The 18,659-nt window shown below is 56.9% G+C and overlaps 1 protein-coding gene across 1 annotated transcript in view; it reads right to left on the bottom strand.

The window, feature by feature from the left end:
* ADAM12 (ADAM metallopeptidase domain 12) overlaps positions 1–18,659 on the bottom strand; it is a 319,692-nt gene that overhangs the window by 95,994 nt on the left and 205,039 nt on the right. Inside the window, exon 5 of the mRNA XM_008274835.5 lies at positions 10,152–10,228. Within this exon, the coding sequence (XP_008273057.3) occupies positions 10,152–10,228 (77 nt within the window). The remainder of the gene's footprint in view (positions 1–10,151; positions 10,229–18,659) is intronic.

Here is an 18,659-nt window from a genome sequence, read left to right as displayed (position 1 = left end):
TCAAAGCTTTAGAACTGCTCCCTGCAGGCTGAGCTAGTGCCCTTGAGTGGGCAGCTCCCCGTAGAACCAGCGATGGCCACCTGGAGATGTCCCAGCCCAAGGACAAGTGGGGGCCCTACAGGACGGCAGCTTCAGGTGCACGTTCCCGCTTTGCTAATGGTAGCCGCATGACCTTGACTAAGTTCTTTCATCTCTTTGGGCCTCGGCCCGCTCACCTGGGGAGAGTGGCAGCTCCTGCTCCAGGTGGCCACGCTGCCCTGTTAGAACGTTAGACCAGGGAGGCCTGAAGACGCGCCTCAGAGTGGTAAGGACACCCATGGGGATCAGGTTTGGTTAACATCTTACTCCAGAGGACAGCAGGCAGCGAGTACTCCCCTGTGTGAACACCTCCCAGGGGATGCTGGCACCTGTGGCTCCCTGACATGGACACAGCATTCCTGAGATAAATACACACCAGGGAAAAATGACTGAGAGTCCCCGGAGCCAACTTTTAGTCTGGGAGTAAAAGTATCGATTCTTTTAACCAGTGGACAAACGTAACTTGCAGAGGCAAATGTGGCCGTTAGCTGCGGCCCACGAACCTGACTGCCTGCCTGGGGCTCGGAGCCAAGGCCGTGTCTCACTTCCCAGGGACGAGCAGCACCGCTGGGGGTGTCCACTTCTTCCACGTGACAGGGGTCACTGGCCTGCATGTTGATTTTCATTCCTCTATCGCTGAGTGGGACGGTAAAACCCTTTCTCTTAGAAGGTGCTTCCTGACACTGAAAGACTCCCTTTGGAGGAATCGCACTTTGGGGAACCGTCTGCTCCACGGGTCCCCACCTGTCCACCACCTTACACTGCTTGCTAGGTGATCAAAATCTCTCCACTTCAGATATGCACACAATTCTCACGCCAAGTCCACCTGATCGTTAGACACTGCTGGCAGACTCAGCCTTTTCTGAGACACAAACCTCAGGTTCTCCCTAGAATAACTCACATTATTTTAGCAGATTCGGGACAGAGGGACTCCAGGTTTAGAGCACTAGGTCTAAGTTACCTTACAAGTATAGTGCAGCGCCGGCGCCGCGGCTCACTAGGCTAATCCTCCGCCTAGCGGCACCGGCACACGGGGTTCTAGTCCCAGTCGGGGCGCCGGATTCTGTCCCGGTTGCCCCTCTTCCAGGCCAGCTCTCTGCTGTGGCCAGGGAGTGCAGTGGAGGATGGCCCAAGTGCTTGGGCCCTGCACCCCATGGGAGACCAGGAGAAGCACCTGGCTCCTGGCTTCGGATCAGCACAGCGCGTCAGCCGCGGCAGCCATTGGAGGGTGAACCAACGGCAAAAAGGAAAACCTTTATCTCTGTCTCTCTCTCTCACTGTCCACTCTGCCTGTCAAAAGAAAAAACAAACAAACAAACAAAAAAAAACAAGTATGGTGCAGCAAGCACCCTGCGGGTTAGAGATCTCAGTTCTTCACCAACAGCTATGAACTCGCTTGCCCTGGCCAACGACCTGAACTTGGAAGATGTTTCTGTGTCATCTACCATGGCTCTCTCCGCGTGCAGCCATTCACTCACCCTACACTTAGTGATGGCCTCTGGGCATGCGACTGTTTAACATCTTTACGTTTCAGGAGAGTGACAGCATTTCAATGGCGGGGAGGGAAGAGGGTCGGATGAGCCAGTGACTGTTGTGAACAGGCCTCATCAGCTCATTACCCACAGTCCACTCCGCCACTCCCGTTTCATGAGTTGTAACGGGCAGCGAGAGAAGCAGAAAGATCATGTCTGGGGCTTGTACCCTGAGAAGACAGCACCAAGACGCCTGGGTGATCAGGAAACGTCTGAGCGGTGCTTGTCCGCCACCCGGGGTCCTAGCACCCGACTGTGCAGGAAGGCGCCAGTCCAGCGTGCTGTGGACCCGCTGGCTTTGGCTGTGAGAGCGCTTCAAAAAGCTTGTGGAATTTAAAAATAGGCTGATTTTGGTGCCGAAACATCTTGAAATCCAGGCAGAATTGTTTCACCGTGCAGTGTCCACGAATGTTGTGAAGATCCGTTGCATTTTTAAATCCCCCGCATTGATGCAAAGTCTTCATGTGAAGCTGTTTCCTTCCCCAAACCAGCATCCGAAAGAAACCTCCAGGTCCCTCTGGCACGACGCTGGCCGCAACTGCGTGTCTCTTTCCTCGACCACCCTTTATGCAATAAAGCCGACATTTCCAAGTGTAGGATGGGTAGTGGGCACTTTGTGTTCATCAAAGTTGCTTTTTAGGAGCCTGACTTGAGGAGCCAGGACTGCGACGCAGCAAGTTAAGGCGACACACGACAGCAGCGTCTCGCTGGAGAGCAGGCTGGTGTCCCATCAGCTCTGCTTCCTGCCCTGCACCAGCGGAGCTCATGGAGTGGCCGAGTGCTTGGGCCCCGCCATGTGTGTGAGAGACCGGGCTCCTGGCTTCATCCTGGCCCAGACCTGGGTGGTGAGCAACCCAGGGGGTGGGGAGGAGCTGAACGAGCGGATGGAAGATTCTTCCTCCTACCCCCCCCTCCCCCAGTTGCTCTGCCTTTCAAATCGATCAATTAACCTTTTTTTTTTTTTTAAAAAAAAGCCTAAATTAAGACAGAGAACTTTAAAAAACAGGCAAGGGGGAAAGTGGCAGCAATTGGAAATGCAGACTTGCTAAAAAACAGGCTTTCCTACCCTAAAAAGAACACGGCACGCTGCATTTTGCAAGTCTGACTTAAACAAGCCTAAGCCTGAGACTAAAATATGTCACCACATTCTAATCATGAGAAGCAAACCACTGAAAAAGTTTTGCTACGCCGTGGAAACTTTCTAGAAATTGTTACTTAAGTCATAAAAATGTTCTCATATCTCCTTTTATCTTCTGAGTCATCCAAAGGCCAGATGTTGAGAAACTGGGGTGAAGGCCTTTTCTTTGCTCCGAACAGCTGGCAGCCTATAGGACAGCGTAATTAAATAATTGCTTGGGATCGTCCTGGGTCTAATTAATCATTTAGCTCTAAAGACTGCTGGAAACAACCGTGGATACACAATTCAAGTATTCAGGGTTTCCGAGATGTAAAATTTTGATGTTCTCACAGCCCTCGAGGGCCCCGAGCTAGATAAGGGAATGTAATTTGTTTTAAGTTGACTGTCATAGATATTTAGCTGTAAAGTTAAGACTTGGAAGACGCTCAAAGCTCGGAACTGGAACCCAGCAGGCTTTTAATGTGGGGCTCTTGGCTCCTTGGTTGAGTAGGGGGAGGGGGACAGGACCCCGGTGCAGCCGCCAGGGAGAGCCGAGGCCGCGTTCTGGGCAGAAGGTGAGGGGCTGTTGCAGGTGGCAAGAGCACCCTTCCCGGTGCTTTGCCAGGATCCAGGCCTGGGCTCGGCCTGTGACACGGATCCCGCTGGCCACCTGCTTGCCCTGCGGCTCCAGCCATGTTCACAGTGCGAGTGGCAGGTGGCTCCGGCCTGGGCCTGTGTGTCCATGGCTTGGGCTCCCGACCCCCACGCTCCCCTGCCTCCTCTGGGGGTGCCTGGAGAGGACGGAGGGGCCCAACGCAGGGAGCAGCGCGGCGGAAGCAGAAGCAGCAACGTCAGGGGCTGGAGAAGCAGAGCTGCTGCGTTGAGACCCGACAGCCTTCCCGGCTGCGCCAAGCTCCGCTCGTCTCCCTCAAGGGAACGGAGAAGGCTCGGCCACAGTTTTAAGCTCAGCTTTTTAGATTTCAGAATGAAAGCTCAGCAGACTGCTATTTCCTCGAGAGAAGCCTCTGCCCTCCGGGAATGGGGTGTCTCATCTGGGGGGCAACGCCGCACCGGGCACTAACACAGCTCCGATGACCTCCCCACTCCCAGGCAAGCAGGAGAATGGCAGGAAATGATTAGAAAATATAAATTATCCTGGCTGGTGCTGATTGCATTTCCCAGGGAGAGATTCTGGTCTCAACATGGTGAGAGACGCAGCTGCTAGCTCTGAGCGTGCCTTTCTGTGCTCTGCTGGAGGAACTCGGTGGCAGAAGGAACCGCCCACTTCATACATGGTGATCACCAGAGATGGCAGCAAAATCGGTGACTGCAGACGCCACAGGGCGGGGCCTGTCAGTAAGTTCCAGTGAACCACGCAGGGGCAGCCAAAACAAAGCCTTATTATCTCCCTACCACGTGCAAGGCTCTGGGCTGGACACACAAAGACCTGGAACCAGGACGGGGAGGTGCGTGCGATGGAAGAGGCGATAGGTTGAACGACTGTACAGGATGTTAAGAACGGGGGCTGGCGTGGTGGCTTAGCGGGCACAGTGCTGCCTGGGATACCAGCATCCCACAGGGGTGTTGGTTCGGGTCCCGGCTGCTCCGCTTCTGATCCAGTTCCCTGCTGATGGTCTGGGAAAAGCAGCGGAATATAGCCCAGGTGCTTGGGCTCCTGCACCCATGTGTGAGATGCAAATGAGCTCCTGACTCCTAGTGGGAGTGGGCTAGAGATCTAGCAGATCTCTCTCCCTTTCTCTGTAGCTCTTTCAAATGAATGGATAAATTAAAAGCAAATTTCTGACCCAGATCTTTGCTACAGTTTCTGGAAAAGCAGCAAACAGTGACCCAAGTGCTTGGGTGGCTGCCACCAATGTGGGGGACCAGCAGGAGTCTTGTGTTCCGGCCTGGCCCAGCCGTGGGTATTGTGGCCATTCAGGGAATGAACCAGCGGACGGAAAAATCTTTCTCTATCTCTCCCCTTCTCTGTAACTCTGCCTTTCAAATAAAGATAAATAAATCTTAAAAAAAGAGGAAGTTAAGCCAAAGGGCAGGTGTTCCAGTACAGTGGATAGGCCCCCACCTGTGATGTCAGCATCCCATGTGAGTGCTGGATCGAGTACCAATTGCTGTTTCTGATCCGACTCCTGCTACTGCACCTGGGAAGGCAGCAGAAGATGGCCTGAGAGCTTGGGCCCCTGCACCCTTATGGGACACCCGGATGGAGTTCCAGGCTCCTGGCTTTGGTCTGGCCCAGCCCTGCCTCTAGTGAACCAGTGGATGGAGAATCTCTCTCTCCTTTTCTCACTCTCTCTGTAGCTCTGCCTTTCAAATAAATAGAATAAACCTTTTCACAAAAAGAAATTAAGTGTAATTTTCACCACGACTCCTACTAGTGATGGAAAAACATGTGGTTCCCTCCAAGAGGGGGAACCAGGAGCTGAGGAGGGGTGGACAAGGGAACCAGAGGAAAGGTGGACCATCCGGCCCCAGCCGGGAGGCTGACAAGCAGGGTCAGGAGGGGTGGACATGTGGGCATGCAGTAGCCACATGGGGGCGGAGCACAAAGCACATGGAGTTAGCTCGCCTCCACGGGGGACAGCTGGCTGGCTGTGCATGGAGTGTGGTGATGCCCGCATGCTTACCCACCAGCCATGGGGAGAGCGCATGTGAGCACAGAGCCATAGGAGAAGAATCCCAGACACTGTGATGGCAGTGCACTCACAGGACGGCCATGGCGGGCAGCCCAGGCTCCAGGACAAATCTAACCACGGCCGGATTGCCCCCCCCATGCACTGGGAGCCACCTGGAGGTCAGAACGGACTCCCTGGCGGGACCCCCGTCCCACCACTATCTTTGTGCTCCCCCTCATCTTTTTCCCTTTCAGCTTCAAGGGATGGCGGCTGACTCAGGGGTTCCCACCTCCCCTCTTTGCTGGCCCAGGACAGAGCCTGTCTTTGCCTGCCCATCTCTGATCTGCTGGGCTCCAAGGACCGGCAGTGTCCCCTGGGGCACGGGGACGGCTTCCACATCGCTAGATCTGACACGTGCTTCTGGAACCCGCTCAGCTGAACGCAGCGTCTAAGCCCTGATTTCTTCCTTCTTGTCTTCCAGGCGAGGGCCCCTGCGGTTGCGTCTTCCTCCTCTTCACGTCCAGTCCTGATCGATCCCGCCCCCAGGGAGCAGCTGATCGAAGGCAGCTTCCCCGCTCGGGTCTCAGTCTGCACTTGCGAGGTCATGAAGCTGACTGCATAACTCGGGAATTTCTCTGTTGACGCATGGTCTGCTGCGTCTGGAACCACAGCCCAGGGAGCTGGAGGTTCTCGGGGGCACTGGGGAAGGGGCTTGTCAGACTCACACAGCGCCCCCGCTGCCGTGCCCACGGCCCTGAGGTCCACACCAGACGCCCAGCACTTGCTCTCTGCCTTCCCCTCAGAGCCCGGCCACGGCACTGCACGCTCCCCTTTGTCAAACTGGGGCTGAGCGTCAGGCCCAGGGAGGGCGTCTTCTCAAGGTGCCGGAGACCAGAGGGGGACACTGAGCTGCCAGGCCGAGGAGCCTGGACCCTGGTCACTGCCTGTGGCCTGCGGGGTGGCCAGCAGGGCTGAGATAGCATGCCTGGAACTCAGGGCCGGGGCAGGCCTGGCAGGAAGGCTGGGGAGTTGTGCCCAGCAGCACAGCCATTAGGAGGGCAGGTGGCTACTATCAGGACCAGTCTTCTGCCTCCTTAGTTGATGTCCCTGGCCTATAACTGGTCTCCTCGACCGAGAAAAGGGGAGAGCAGGAACACCTCGGAGTCGGTCCCTTTCTCTTTGCCTGTTAGGAATTTGCCACTCTCTGAAAACCTCCCGGAAGTGAGCAGCCCCCCTGCCCCGCAGCCCTGGTTCTGGTGATGTGAGACCACAGCTCAGCCACGCTTGGAGGAGGCCCCTTTGGTCCCAGGTGTCCCTGGCTCTCGTATGTTCTCCTGGCCAAAGCTCACTGCTTACTTCAGTGCCTGGCCCGGTGCCCTGCTCCCCGCCTTCGGCGCTGGGCACAGCTGCCCCTCAGGTGCCTGGGGTGGGGCCCCTGCCTGCTCTCCCCATCTTGCTCCTGCGATTATTTCAGCCCCCCACCCCGATGGTCCTGCCAGAGCCGACGAGATGCACGTGGCGCACCTGAGCTGACCTCGCAGCCAGGCCCCACCCTCCTCACGTCTCAGGACGGAGCCTGGTGCTGCTGGCATAAAAGATAAGCAAATGGCGTCCACCAGGGGCGGAAAGTGGCTTTGCTGTCCATCCCCAAGTTCCAGCGGCGGTCCTAGTCCCTACCTCAACAGTGACAGCAGGTGAGCGGGTTTAGGTGAGGCCCTGAGGCTGGGGCCCAAGGAAGACACCAGGGCTCCCTCCTCTGCGCGCAGTGGGCACCGCCCTGGGCTGGCCGGCGCAAGCTCAGCCAAGAGGCCTCAAGAGGAAGTGCTCTCGTCCGCACCTCGGTCTCGGACGTCACTGCGGGATCAATCAGCTGATGGTGCTCCGAGACTGCAGCCCAGGCTGGGACCACGCCCGGGGACGACACCAGCGTGGAGGAAGGCAGAGGTGGAGAGGAATCAGACGCAGGCAGGTGCACCGGGACCCTGGACCCGGCCACGCCTGTGGCTGTCGCTGGGCTTTTCAGCTGCGCGGTCTGTCCCCGGGTCATTCTGTCTTTTTCATGCCACTTGGAATTCGCTTGTCATTCCTTTGGGCACCGTGTAACATGGAAATGCCCAGCCTGGACTGAACAACCTTCGGAACAAACACGTCCCTCCTCGGGTCTTCTGAGAAGCACGGCTGTCAACTGTCGATCTCCCCTTTCCGCGTGTGTCTACCGACTGGCCGCAGGAGCGAGGTCGCCATGACCGCCGTGCCACATGGCCTGGCCTGGGTCTGGGTCTGGGCATGGGCAGAGCCAAGGAGCAGCGTGCAGGCACACCTCCCGGAGCTGCCCAGCCCCGGCCCCAGCCCCAGCCCGGCACACCGTGGCACTCCCTCCAGAGGCCGAGGGACTGTGATTGGTCGCTCTCTCAAGGCGGGCTCATCACCGAGCTCTCCTATAGGCCACTGAACGCACCATCCAAACATCCCCGCCCCCTCCAGCTGGAGAGTTTATCTGTTTTAAACCCAGGATGCTGGGGCTCGGGGAGGGCTGCGGGCTTGTCCACTGTCCCACGGCTGGATGACGGCCTGGCCATCACGGCCCAGGATGAGAACATGTCCCCTGTCCCAGACTACCCACCCTCACCGTCACCCTGGACACCTCTGGTTCTGACCTCACCCCCACCCCCATCTCTGTCGCCCTCAAGAGCTTGGGCCCTTGTCCCCCACACGACGCTGCCACCTTCTCACTCCCCCCCCCCACTTGCTGCTGTGCTCCTGGGACTCAGGGTCCAGCCCCTCACCCCCACCCACCCCCAGCTCTCCCACAGCCTCCTCCCACCCTGCATCCCACTGTGACCCCTGGCTGATTCCACCTCAACACTTCCTCCCTCACACCTGGGGGGCGGGGTTCCTCCCAAACCTCACTTCCACACCCTCCCTTCCCCCACCTGCTCCCGAGAGACCCCCAGGGTACGGCGGGCCATGCCATTGTGCAGAGCCCACCCGGGGACCCCCCCCCCCACACACACCATGTCCTCCTCAGCACCTTAACAGGGACTGGAGCTCGGGGCTCTTGCGTCTCCACGCCCCCCCACCACTGGGGCAGGCACAGGCAGGAGCAAGCGTGGAGTCACAGCCTCCCCAACACCCCTCCCCCACCCCCACCCCCACCCCCACCCCCACCCCCACCCGCAAGGCTTCCAGGTCCTCCCGAGGCCTCAGCGGCCGTGCAGGGACCTGGCCGGGTTCCTGTCTCCAGGCCTGGCAGCTGGAGCGACCCTGTGGGAATGTCCACTCAGCCCTGTCTCCTCTGCTCAGCAGGGCAGGGGTCACCACCACCACCTGCATTTCCAAGTCCCCTCTGACCCCAGCTGCTTCCCCTGCCTCCCCAGCCTGGCCGGCTGCTCCAGGGGCACCTGGGCGTTTACATGCGCTGTTCCCTCTGCCGGGGGTGCACCTCCTGCAGGAGTCTGGGGTGCCCTCCTCCCCACCTTGTGACCCCCCCCATACCTCCGACCTCCACCACTGGCCTTCCCTCTGCCTGGCTCAGCCTCCCCGACCCATCACGCGCCTCACTCTCGCTCATCGCCTGCTCCCTCTGCTGGGCTGGGCTCTGGGGCACAGGTCCCACGCACCGCTGCGCCCCCACACGGAGAACCACTGGTGCTGGCACCGAGGGCACTCGAGTGAGCGGCGGGAGGGAAACATACGTCATGTGATATGTCACGTGTTGTGCTATATGATGCTATGTGTGTGTGTTGTGTTATGGTGTATGATACCGTGTGTGTATGTGTATCGTGTTGTGTTGCGTGCGTGTGTTGTGGTATGTATGTGTAACAGGTTGTGTGTGTTGTCGTGTGTATGTGTAATATGTCGTGTGTTGTGATATGTGTTATGTGTGTTGTGTGGTGTATGATGCCATGTATGTGTTGTGTCATGTGTGTGGTACGTTGTATAGTGGTGTATATTGTGTCGTGTGTGGTGTGTTGCCTTGTGTGTTGTGGTGTGTATGAGTAATACATGGTGTGTGGTGGCATATGATGCTGTGTGTGCCCGGGTGTCATGGTGTGTGTGCTACACACAGGTGAGCATTCCCCTTCTCCAGGGTCCCACACAGAGCCCAGGGGTGGGGCTGCCACTGCCGGTGCACGTGCACAGCCCTGCCTTCCACTCGAGCCGCGCCTTCTCCCGGGTCCTCTCCCCGCGGAATCGCGCTCTGGCACCAGACGCCCAAGCCTCCCTGGACGCCGAGGACCTGAACTCGAGGCCTCAACCGTGGGAACGCTGCGGAGCTGGGACTGCGGCAGGAGAGGGCTTTCCCGGGGGGCCCTGAGGATGGCGGCGGACTGGGGTGGGGGTGGGGGGCTGTGCGGGAAGCAGTTTCCCCAGGGAGCCTTGTGACCCCCGCCCTGCAGCAAGCCCCTGACCCGTCCCCGCCTGTGTTCTCCTCACCCCGGCCAAGGTCGGAGCAGTTCCTGTATTTTGCTTCCTAACAAGACCCTCTGAAGCGTCTACCAGGCCAGCGGCCTCAGCACCGACACCGCGCGTCCCGTCACTGGCAGCCTCAGGCACGCGCTCCACATGAGTGGGTCTCACAGAACATCCGGAACCTGAGTCTGCGCCAGCTCGGGGTCCCCAGCCCACAGGGGCGGAAGATAGCACGGGAAGGGGAACCCGGGGCCTGGGTGGCCGTGGCTGTGCCGCGGGCCCATCCCTTACTCCTGGGGTAGAGTGACCGGGAACACCCAGAGGTGGCCTGTGGCTGGTGCGCTTGAGGCTGGGGCTGTGACGGTCATGGCCACTTACCTGAGACCAGAGCAAGTGCTGAGACTGACCAGTGAGCCGGCGTATCCCTGCACATGGCCGTGGTAGTAGCAGTGACCCTGAAGGGGAGGAGAGAGCAGGTTCAGTAATTAGCATCTTCACGCCCACTGGCACTCAGCCAACCCTCTCCAGCCCTCCCGTGAGATTTCCTTGTAACATAAGCAGGGGTCTTCCTGTGGACGCCAAGCCCACCCTGATCGGCCAGGCTCCACGGCAGGAGTGTCAGATTCTGCCTGGGGTCATCAGGAGGGCTTTGCAAACACATCCCAGGTCCACTCTGGCGTCCGTGACCCCTTCAGGAGAGCCCGGGTGCAGAGTGTCCCGTGAAACCCAGCCACGAGCCCGTCATGGCGATGTCGCTGTTTTATCCTCATGTCCACTGCCTTTTGTGAGGACACGGGGAACTGGAGGCGGGAGTGAAGCATACCGTGGAACGTGACACAGCGGGGCCTAAATCTGAGGTTATAACAGCAGCAAAGCAGCTGAGAGGAACTGAGTCACCGATTTGGGGGTGAAGGTCAGTCCCGGTAGGGGAGGGCAGGAAGCTCCGCTCAGCGTGGACAGCAGCTCCCACGTTCCGTCCTCTACAAACCTCACTGCTTGCAAGAGAAAACACAGCAGGGACACGTCCGTAGTGGGGATGGATATCTGTGCGGGGCTCAGCTGTAACCCCACGTAGGTGGCTGCCTGGTGAACTCAGCACCCCTCACTGAGGGCCCCTGGGTGCTGCTGTGTGTAGGGTCCCTGTGGGGGAGGGGCTGCAGCTCCCGCAGGGGACACAGAGCGGACTTCCCCCACGTGCCAGGCCGCTCCCCCACAGCAGGAACACCCTGTCTCCAGGCAGGGTCTGTGTGCAGTTGTTCTGTCCGGCAAAGACTCTGCCGAGAAAAGGGACCAGCCGGCACAGAGCGGTGGAGGCAGTGGAAGAGGGAAAAAGGGACCTCTGTCATGAGGCAGAACACAACAGCGTGAGGTCACGTGACAGACGGCGGACGCGGGGGATGGGAGAGCGGCATTTGTCATTTTGTTTGCCTTCTCGCTGATTTGGGAGTGCTTGACAGGTGCAAGAGAGCCATCCTCTGTCAGTAACCTGCTCTGCTTCATCACGGCTTCCGCCCAGGGTTTCTGGTGGTTGCACACTAGCTACCTGCCGCATTGCGTGCATCTGCAGGCAGCTTTGGGAAACGTCATCAATCAGTTCTTCATTTTCCTCTTTCCAGCATCTCACAGTGAGCGCTCACACGTGTCTGCAATGTGTGCGATTGTGTGTGCAAGTGTGAGGCTGGAAGCCAATTTCCCCTACAGACCAAGGGCCAGTTGTTCTTCCCCGCCATCTGTCCTCCTCCTGGTCTTGGTGTCCCCTCGTCACACGCGCAGCACCCACAACACTGTGGCTTCACCTTTGCCCCCTGTGGCTAGCCCACTGACAAATCTCCATTGCTCTGTTTCTGTGTCACACCGCACAGTTTTGATGACTATTGCTCTACACTACATTTTGATATCAGAGAGAGCCAGTTCTCTGGTTAAGATACAGCTCACATATCATAACACCTTTTATTTATTTATTTTTTTTGACAGGCAGAGTGGACAGTGAGAGAGAGAGACAGAGAGAAAGGTCTTCTTTTACCGTTGGTTCACCCTCCAATGGCCACCGCGGCTGGCGTACCGCGCTGATCCGAAGGCAGGAGCCAGGTGCTTCTCCTGGTCTCCCATGGGGTGCAGGGCACAAGCACTCGGGCCATCCTCCACTGCACTCCCTGGCCACAGCAGAGAGCTGGCCTGGAAGAGGGGCAACCGGGACAGAATCCGGCGCCCCGACCGGGACTAGAACCAGGTGTGCCGGCACCGCAAGGCAGAGGATTAGCCTAGTGAGCCACGGCGCCGGCCGTAATACCTTTTAAAGGCACACAATGAGCAGGTTTTCGTGCATCCCAAGTGCTGTGCACCCATCACGACCATCTAATTCCAAGCCATCCCTATCATGGCCCCTCCCCAAACCTTCGCTCACAATTACACACTCCCCTGGCGGCTGGCGCCCACTACTCCACTTTCTAGCCCTGCAACTCTGCCTGTGCTGTGCGTTGCACAAACAGGCAGACCTTGTTTTACTGTGCAACAGATTTGTGGTGATCCTGTGTCTCCTGGCGCCATTCCCCACAGCTCAGACGTTCATCACAGTCGTGAAGAATAAAGCTCTCTGTGGTTAAGGTGTATGCCCGCCTGTTCTCGAAGACAGAAGGCGGTCGCACACTCAGCAGACCACCACATGCTGTGAATGGAACTCTTGGATGTACCGACCGGCTTTGCTGCAGCTTCCACTTTACCACAGTGGCCGGGAGCGGAAGCCGCAGGATCCAGGGGAGCCCTGGGATAGAGTCAGACAGCAAGCGGCCTGCTTGGTCGGGCTTCCGTCATCAGCACAACGTTCCCAAGGGTCACTTGTAGTGTGGCAGGTGTCACGCGCCACTCCTTCCTACCATTGAAGACTCAGTGCTTTGCTTACCATCGGCTGATGGGCGTACAGGCTTTTTCCAGTTCTTGGCTAGAGCGAGGCACGCTGCAGGCATGCGAGGGCACGCGTCTTTGTGAGGACGCAGTTTTCACTCGCCTGGGTACCTACTGCGAGTAGGAATGTGGGTATAAACCAACAAGCGGAACTGCGAGATCGCACGGAAGGTTCTAGAAGTGCTTCCAAACTGCTTTCCTAAACAGCCAGGCCGCGTTGCAGCAACACGAGCCGGCGCTGAGGGAGTCGCCCTCGCCACGTTCCCGCCGACGCCTTGCAGTGCTTCTCTGTTACAGCCGGCCCAGCAGATGTGAAGTCGTATCTCGGTGTGTTTTCCCTTCATTTCCCTAAACCAGACTAATGACGTCGAGCGCCTCTGCGTGGGCAGTTGGCCGTGTGTCCAAGTCCTCTGAAGAGACGCCTGCGCAAATCTTTCTCCACTTCCAGATAGCATTGCTGTCTTCCTGCTGCTGGAAACGCTCTCTAAGTCCTGGGTTCGAGGCTCTTAGGAGATCCGTGGTTGGGAATGATTCATACCACCGTCTACATGGGTTTTCACTTGCTTGTGTGTCCAGTGAGGCCTTGTGGTTTTCACTTGGATGCACTCCCGTTTGCAGGGTTTTCTGCCCTTCGGTTGTTTATGCTTTAGGTGCTGTATCTAAGAAACCGCGGGCCAACCTGAGTGCGTGAGGATCCACACCTACGTTTTCTTTCAAAAACTGTCGGTTTAGCTCTCGCACTGAGGTCTCCAATCCAGTTTGAACTGCTTTCTGGGTGTAGCTTGAAGCAGGAGCGGCCCTTCCTTCCTCTCCCTGCGGAAGCCCGGTTGTCCCGGAACCGTTAGTGAACAGGGCTGCCCTTTCTCTGTCTAATTGTGTTGGCAACCTTGCCGATAGCCTGCTTTCCTTGGGTACTGTTCTTTTTCCAGCAGTGTCTAGGCTGTTATTGCCTCTTTTCTCTTTCAGATGAATTTCCGAATGGTGTAATATCCACTGAGACTTCAGCTTGGACTACACTGAAGGCACAGATCCATTTGGGATGAACTTGTGTTTTCACAATAAAAACGTTCCTATTCATGTACATGGTAGGTCTCTCCTTTTAATAAGGTCATATTTCAAGAATTTCAGTTCAGTTTAAGTTTTTTTCTTCCCATGTGGCCTCTAGAAAGTTTTCTTGAAGCTCAAGCCTAGGTGTTGTGTAGGTTTACTGACATCATGAGTAGCATGTTTCTTCTATTAGGTCTTATATATGGTTATTTTCTAATGTAAAGGGAAACTTTGGGTCTTATAAGTTGGTCTCATAGTAGACATTTTGCTGGAACATCTTCTCAGTTTAATAGTTTGAAGCCTAAGTTGGATTTTCTATGTTATTGATCTTATCGCTTGCCAACAACTAAAGTCCTGTGGACTCCTTCCTGAAACCCAAGTCTCTCCATCAATTTAGGGGTGGGATGGCTGGGATCCAGGGGCCATGCCCACAGGGGACAGGCACTTGCAAAGGCAGGGGACAGCAGGGGCGGTGGCAGTTCAGGGTCAGGGCGAGCATAGCTCTCACAGTGCCCAGCTCCGCTGCCAGTGAGGCCATCCTCCTTGACAGACACGTGGCTTAGGAGCGGATACGTGGGCTGCCCAGCCCCATGCCAGACACCCACCCATGCTGTGGGCTTGGCAGGCCTGTCCCTGCCCTGGGTGAAATGATTTGCTGGCTGCCTGCTCTGCTGCCCTGCCCCCAGGTAACTGAGCCCGGCACGAGGGTCTCAGGAAGAGGACTGCTCTGTGAGGGACCCCATGATTGCACTGTCACCCCCAGGGCATCAGAGGGATCCTGCTGCACACGGTAGGTTTCAGCCTCGGGCTCGTGGCCAGCGTGTTGAGCTGAGGACGCTCAGGGAAAGGACAGCGGCCACTGCAGTACAGGTGTCCCGGGGACCCACGTCACCAGGCTCTGCACACAGATCGTGGGGTCCCATACGTTAGACTCTCTCCCATTTTGGAGAAATGCGGAATGCTACCACGGGCATCTAAACACTGGTTAAGGAATTAAAACCAAGGATGGACATTTAGTGCAGCAGCTAAGATTCTGCTTGGGAGGCCCCCGTGCCACGTCAGGGAGCCCGAGTTTGAGACCTGGCTCCGCTTCCAGTTCCAGCTTCCTGCTAGCACGCACCCTGGGAGGCGGCAGATGCTGGCTGGAGCACTTGGGTCCCTGCCACCCACACGGGAGGCCTGGATCAGGTTCCAGGCTCCTGGCTTTGGTCCAACCCAGCCCCAGCCTCTGCAGGCATTTGGGGACTGATCCTGCAAATGGGAGATTTGTCTGTTTCTCTGTCTCTCCGCCTTTCAAATAAATAAAAAATAATCAAAAACCATATGATGGCAATAATCTCAATTACTGACTTCTGAAATTTCCAATGCATTCATTCTCAGTCTCAATTTGTTTTTAATGGATTATTTATCAAATGTACTTTCAAATTAAATACACAGAACTACAAGCTCATTAAAGCATGAGCCGAGAACAAATTAGTATCCAATTAATTTCCAGTTCAACAACTCAGCTGAAGTACTGTTTATAAGAGGAGGCAGTGGGTTTTAGCTCTCATAGACTATTCCTAGAAGTCTACAACCCCATCTCTCTCCATCACCTCTAGAATTCACGACTGTCACTCCACCCTCAACTTACCACCACTCACTCCCAACAGCGATTCACTTCTGCAGCCCCTGGAATCGTCACTAGAACTGCACATTCCAGATCTCTAGGACAATGACAATCTCATGGAGTACACTGTTTTCTCAGTATGGCTCACTAAATACTTGAATATTAAATACAAACGTGATTTAGCCAGCGAGTCACGGTGCAGAGAATTTCATGACTGCCAAAGACATGGCTGTGACGCCGTGTGCCACATGTTTGGTCGGGAAATTGAGATGGACTCTGGCTCCACTGGGGGCCGGACGGGCAGTGCAGGCGGCAGCCCCATCAAGGGAGCCTACAGGTGGGAGCCTGGCACACTGACGTGAATGGTGGTAACCAGCTAGGCCTTGTGGGTCTGGACATGACATGCCAGTGAGAGACACAGTGGGCAGCCATGACGCTAGAGGGGAGCTGCGGCCCAGGGCCCCTGACCCCATGGATCACCACCCCGAGCAATGCTGGAGGGCCATGGCCAAGGTCCCCTGCACAGCCCCCTCCCCACACTGTGCCTTGCCTTCTCTCTGATGGCCCCAAGCGTGTCACACTGTACAGACCACGGGCACACGTCTCTAAAGACGCTGTTGAACGAGATGTTGTCCTACAACGACAGCTGGCTTTGCCGACTTTGCTGATCCAACGCATTCTATTTCTACCAACAAAACACAGCACAGAGGAGACCCAAACATGCATAACCACAAAATTACATCTTCTTTACAAAACCTCTAACATGTACTTTATATACCCACTACTTAACCTAATGCATTTCCCCACTCCAGTAAGATACATTTTCCTTCTGTTTAATGCCATCAATCAAATAGAATGGTGGGTAAGAGCAAGATGGAATAAGAACTCTTGAACTTGAAAATTGGTAGCCCTCAACTCCGTGCCCTGCGGGAAGCCAAATCAAACCTCTGATCCCAACTCTCAGGAGACTGCAAAGACAGGGATTTTATATGCTCAAGTGGTAACAAAAACTGCCTGACCTTGTGATTCCAAAGCTCTGGGGGCAGACACTGGCGCAGTCAGTCTCCAACACGCTCGTCCTTGCGAACTCTGCCGCCCCTCCCCTGCCCTCCCCTGCCCTCCCCTGCCCTCCCCTGCCCCAGGCGACTCAGCAAACCATCTTGACTCCGTGCAGGAATCAAGCAGCTCTCGCGGGAAGGAAGCTCTGGGGGCCCCTAAGGCCAAGCTTCCTCTCTCAGCAGCCCTTGTCTGATCGGACGTGGAAACCGAGGCCATCGAAGGTCCCAGAGCAGGAACCAAATCCCAGGCCTCTCGACCCCAGGCCGACCACTTCCTTCCATCCCTGCTGCCCCGTCGTGTTCAAAAGCCATCAGACTTGACGGAATGCTGTTCCCGAGCACAACCTCCTCAGGGTGTCTTCAGGGGAAGGCAGGGAATGAAGTCATTTGCAAACCCAGAACAAAGCCTGCAGGCAGGAGGCCGAGCGAGCCAGTGTGTGTGCACGTGCGTGCATGCGTGATGCCTGTGTGACCGTGGTCACGCCTCCACTCCCTCGTGCAGGACATCAGCGCCAACACACCGCGCGTCTCCTGGAGACTGAAACCTGGCGATCATGCAAAAGGAAAAAGTGACTTGGCAAACTGAGTCCCCCAGAGCCGGGCTACGTGGCCCAGGACAGGGTGGTGAAGGAAGAAGCGGCCACTCCTCCACTCAGGGCTCCCGCAGCTGTGACAGGAAGCACGTCAGGGGCCATTCAAACTCTCCGGCTCTGCGCACGCTTAAGGAATCACTCACGCTTGCTTTGGGCCCTGCTGGCTCACGGGGTCTGGGGACAACCCGGCTGCGATGGTGAGGTCACTGACATCCCAGCAGGAGCTGAGACATGAGACTCAGTTTCCAATCTGTAAAACAGCATTGCTGTGATGGCAAACTCCTTGGCCAAAACCACGTAACACCAACACTTGGTGTTTTGTTCCACGTGGACCAGAGGCAGTGTGGTGCAGTGGTCAGGAGCTCAGATTCTGCATCAGCCTGCGTGGGTCTGAGTCCTCATTAGCTGGGGCTTGGCCTACTTAACCCCTTGATGGCTCAGGTGTCTTGTCTGGCTATAAAAATAGCAAAAATCAATGAATTGTGAGGATCAAACAACACATACGAACAGTGCTTCTCACGGTGCCTGGTGTATCGCCGGTGCTGCCCCGTGGTAGTCGTATCAGGCGCTAAGTACCCATTTGCTGAGCGTACGAATGAATGGATCCCGGTTACGCCCTGCTGAATACCAGTCCAAGGCATCAGGGCTTGATCGAGGGGGCAGTGCGGGGAGGTACTGAAGACCAGGGACCATCAAAATACAAACGTCACAGGAATGGGAGAAATAAAAGAAAATGCTCACCGATCAGGTGGGATTAAAAGGAGGTGAGCTTGGCAGTGGACAGGAAGTCGGGGCCCAGACACCTCCAGTGCCGCAGCGGGGAGGGCCTGGGCTCTGCAGCTCAGGGTGGAAGGGGCGCGGGGCCGCAGTCGGCGTGGGCTGTGGGCGCAGCCTGAGCCTGGGAGTCGGTGCTGAGAGCCTCGGTCAGCAAGGACAGGGCAGCCACTCGGGGAGAGCTGGAGAGTGGGGGCTGCGGTGCAGGCGGGGGCTCCGTAGCCTTGTATGTCTGTGACACTGGGCCTGCCCACACCTCTCAGCGCTCCCTAAACTGGGTTCTGCTTGGCTCTCCAATGTCCCTTAGTCCAAGCCAAGTGTGCAAGACCCTACTGCCCTTAGCTGGGAACAGCTGCCATGGAAATGTTAGGCTGGCGTCCGAACAATACTTTTGGCCAACATACTGCACCTGACGGGCCGGCCTCGGGCAGCGCCGCTGGGCCCCTTCGACGTCTGTCCCAGCAGGGCTTTCACTGTTTCCTTCTCCAACGAGAAACACACGCAGCAAATGGAAGCTATCTGGGGAGCACTCACACGAACGGGCCAGACGTGCCTCCCCGTCTCCCCCTCACCTGCTCTGAGAGCCCGAGAGCTGCCTGCTTGGTCCCCCCAAAGCCTCACTCCTGCTCCCCCGACTGCTGCTTCACGCTGAAGCCAGTGGACTCTGCAGAGCCCAAACTGGTCCTGATACCCCACCTTGGTTGAGACCGATATTTCTCTGTGCTCACCAAGTTCACCACCACCACCACACCCTGGCCCGTGTCGACCTCTCCACTCTACCAACCCGGAGTGTTCCTCCCTCTCCCAGCCCCTGGTTCATCCAGCCTTCAAGTCTTGGGCCACATGTTCCTTCCTCCAGGAAGCCTTCCAGGATCACTCACACCGGATTAGACATCTGCCCCCT

This window comes from Oryctolagus cuniculus, chromosome 15 (assembly GCF_051225735.1).
Source record: "Oryctolagus cuniculus isolate XC-2025 breed Fujian yellow rabbit chromosome 15, ASM5122573v1, whole genome shotgun sequence".
In the NCBI taxonomy this organism is placed as follows: domain Eukaryota; kingdom Metazoa; phylum Chordata; class Mammalia; order Lagomorpha; family Leporidae; genus Oryctolagus; species Oryctolagus cuniculus.
This window is presented reverse-complemented; position numbering and strand designations above follow the sequence as displayed.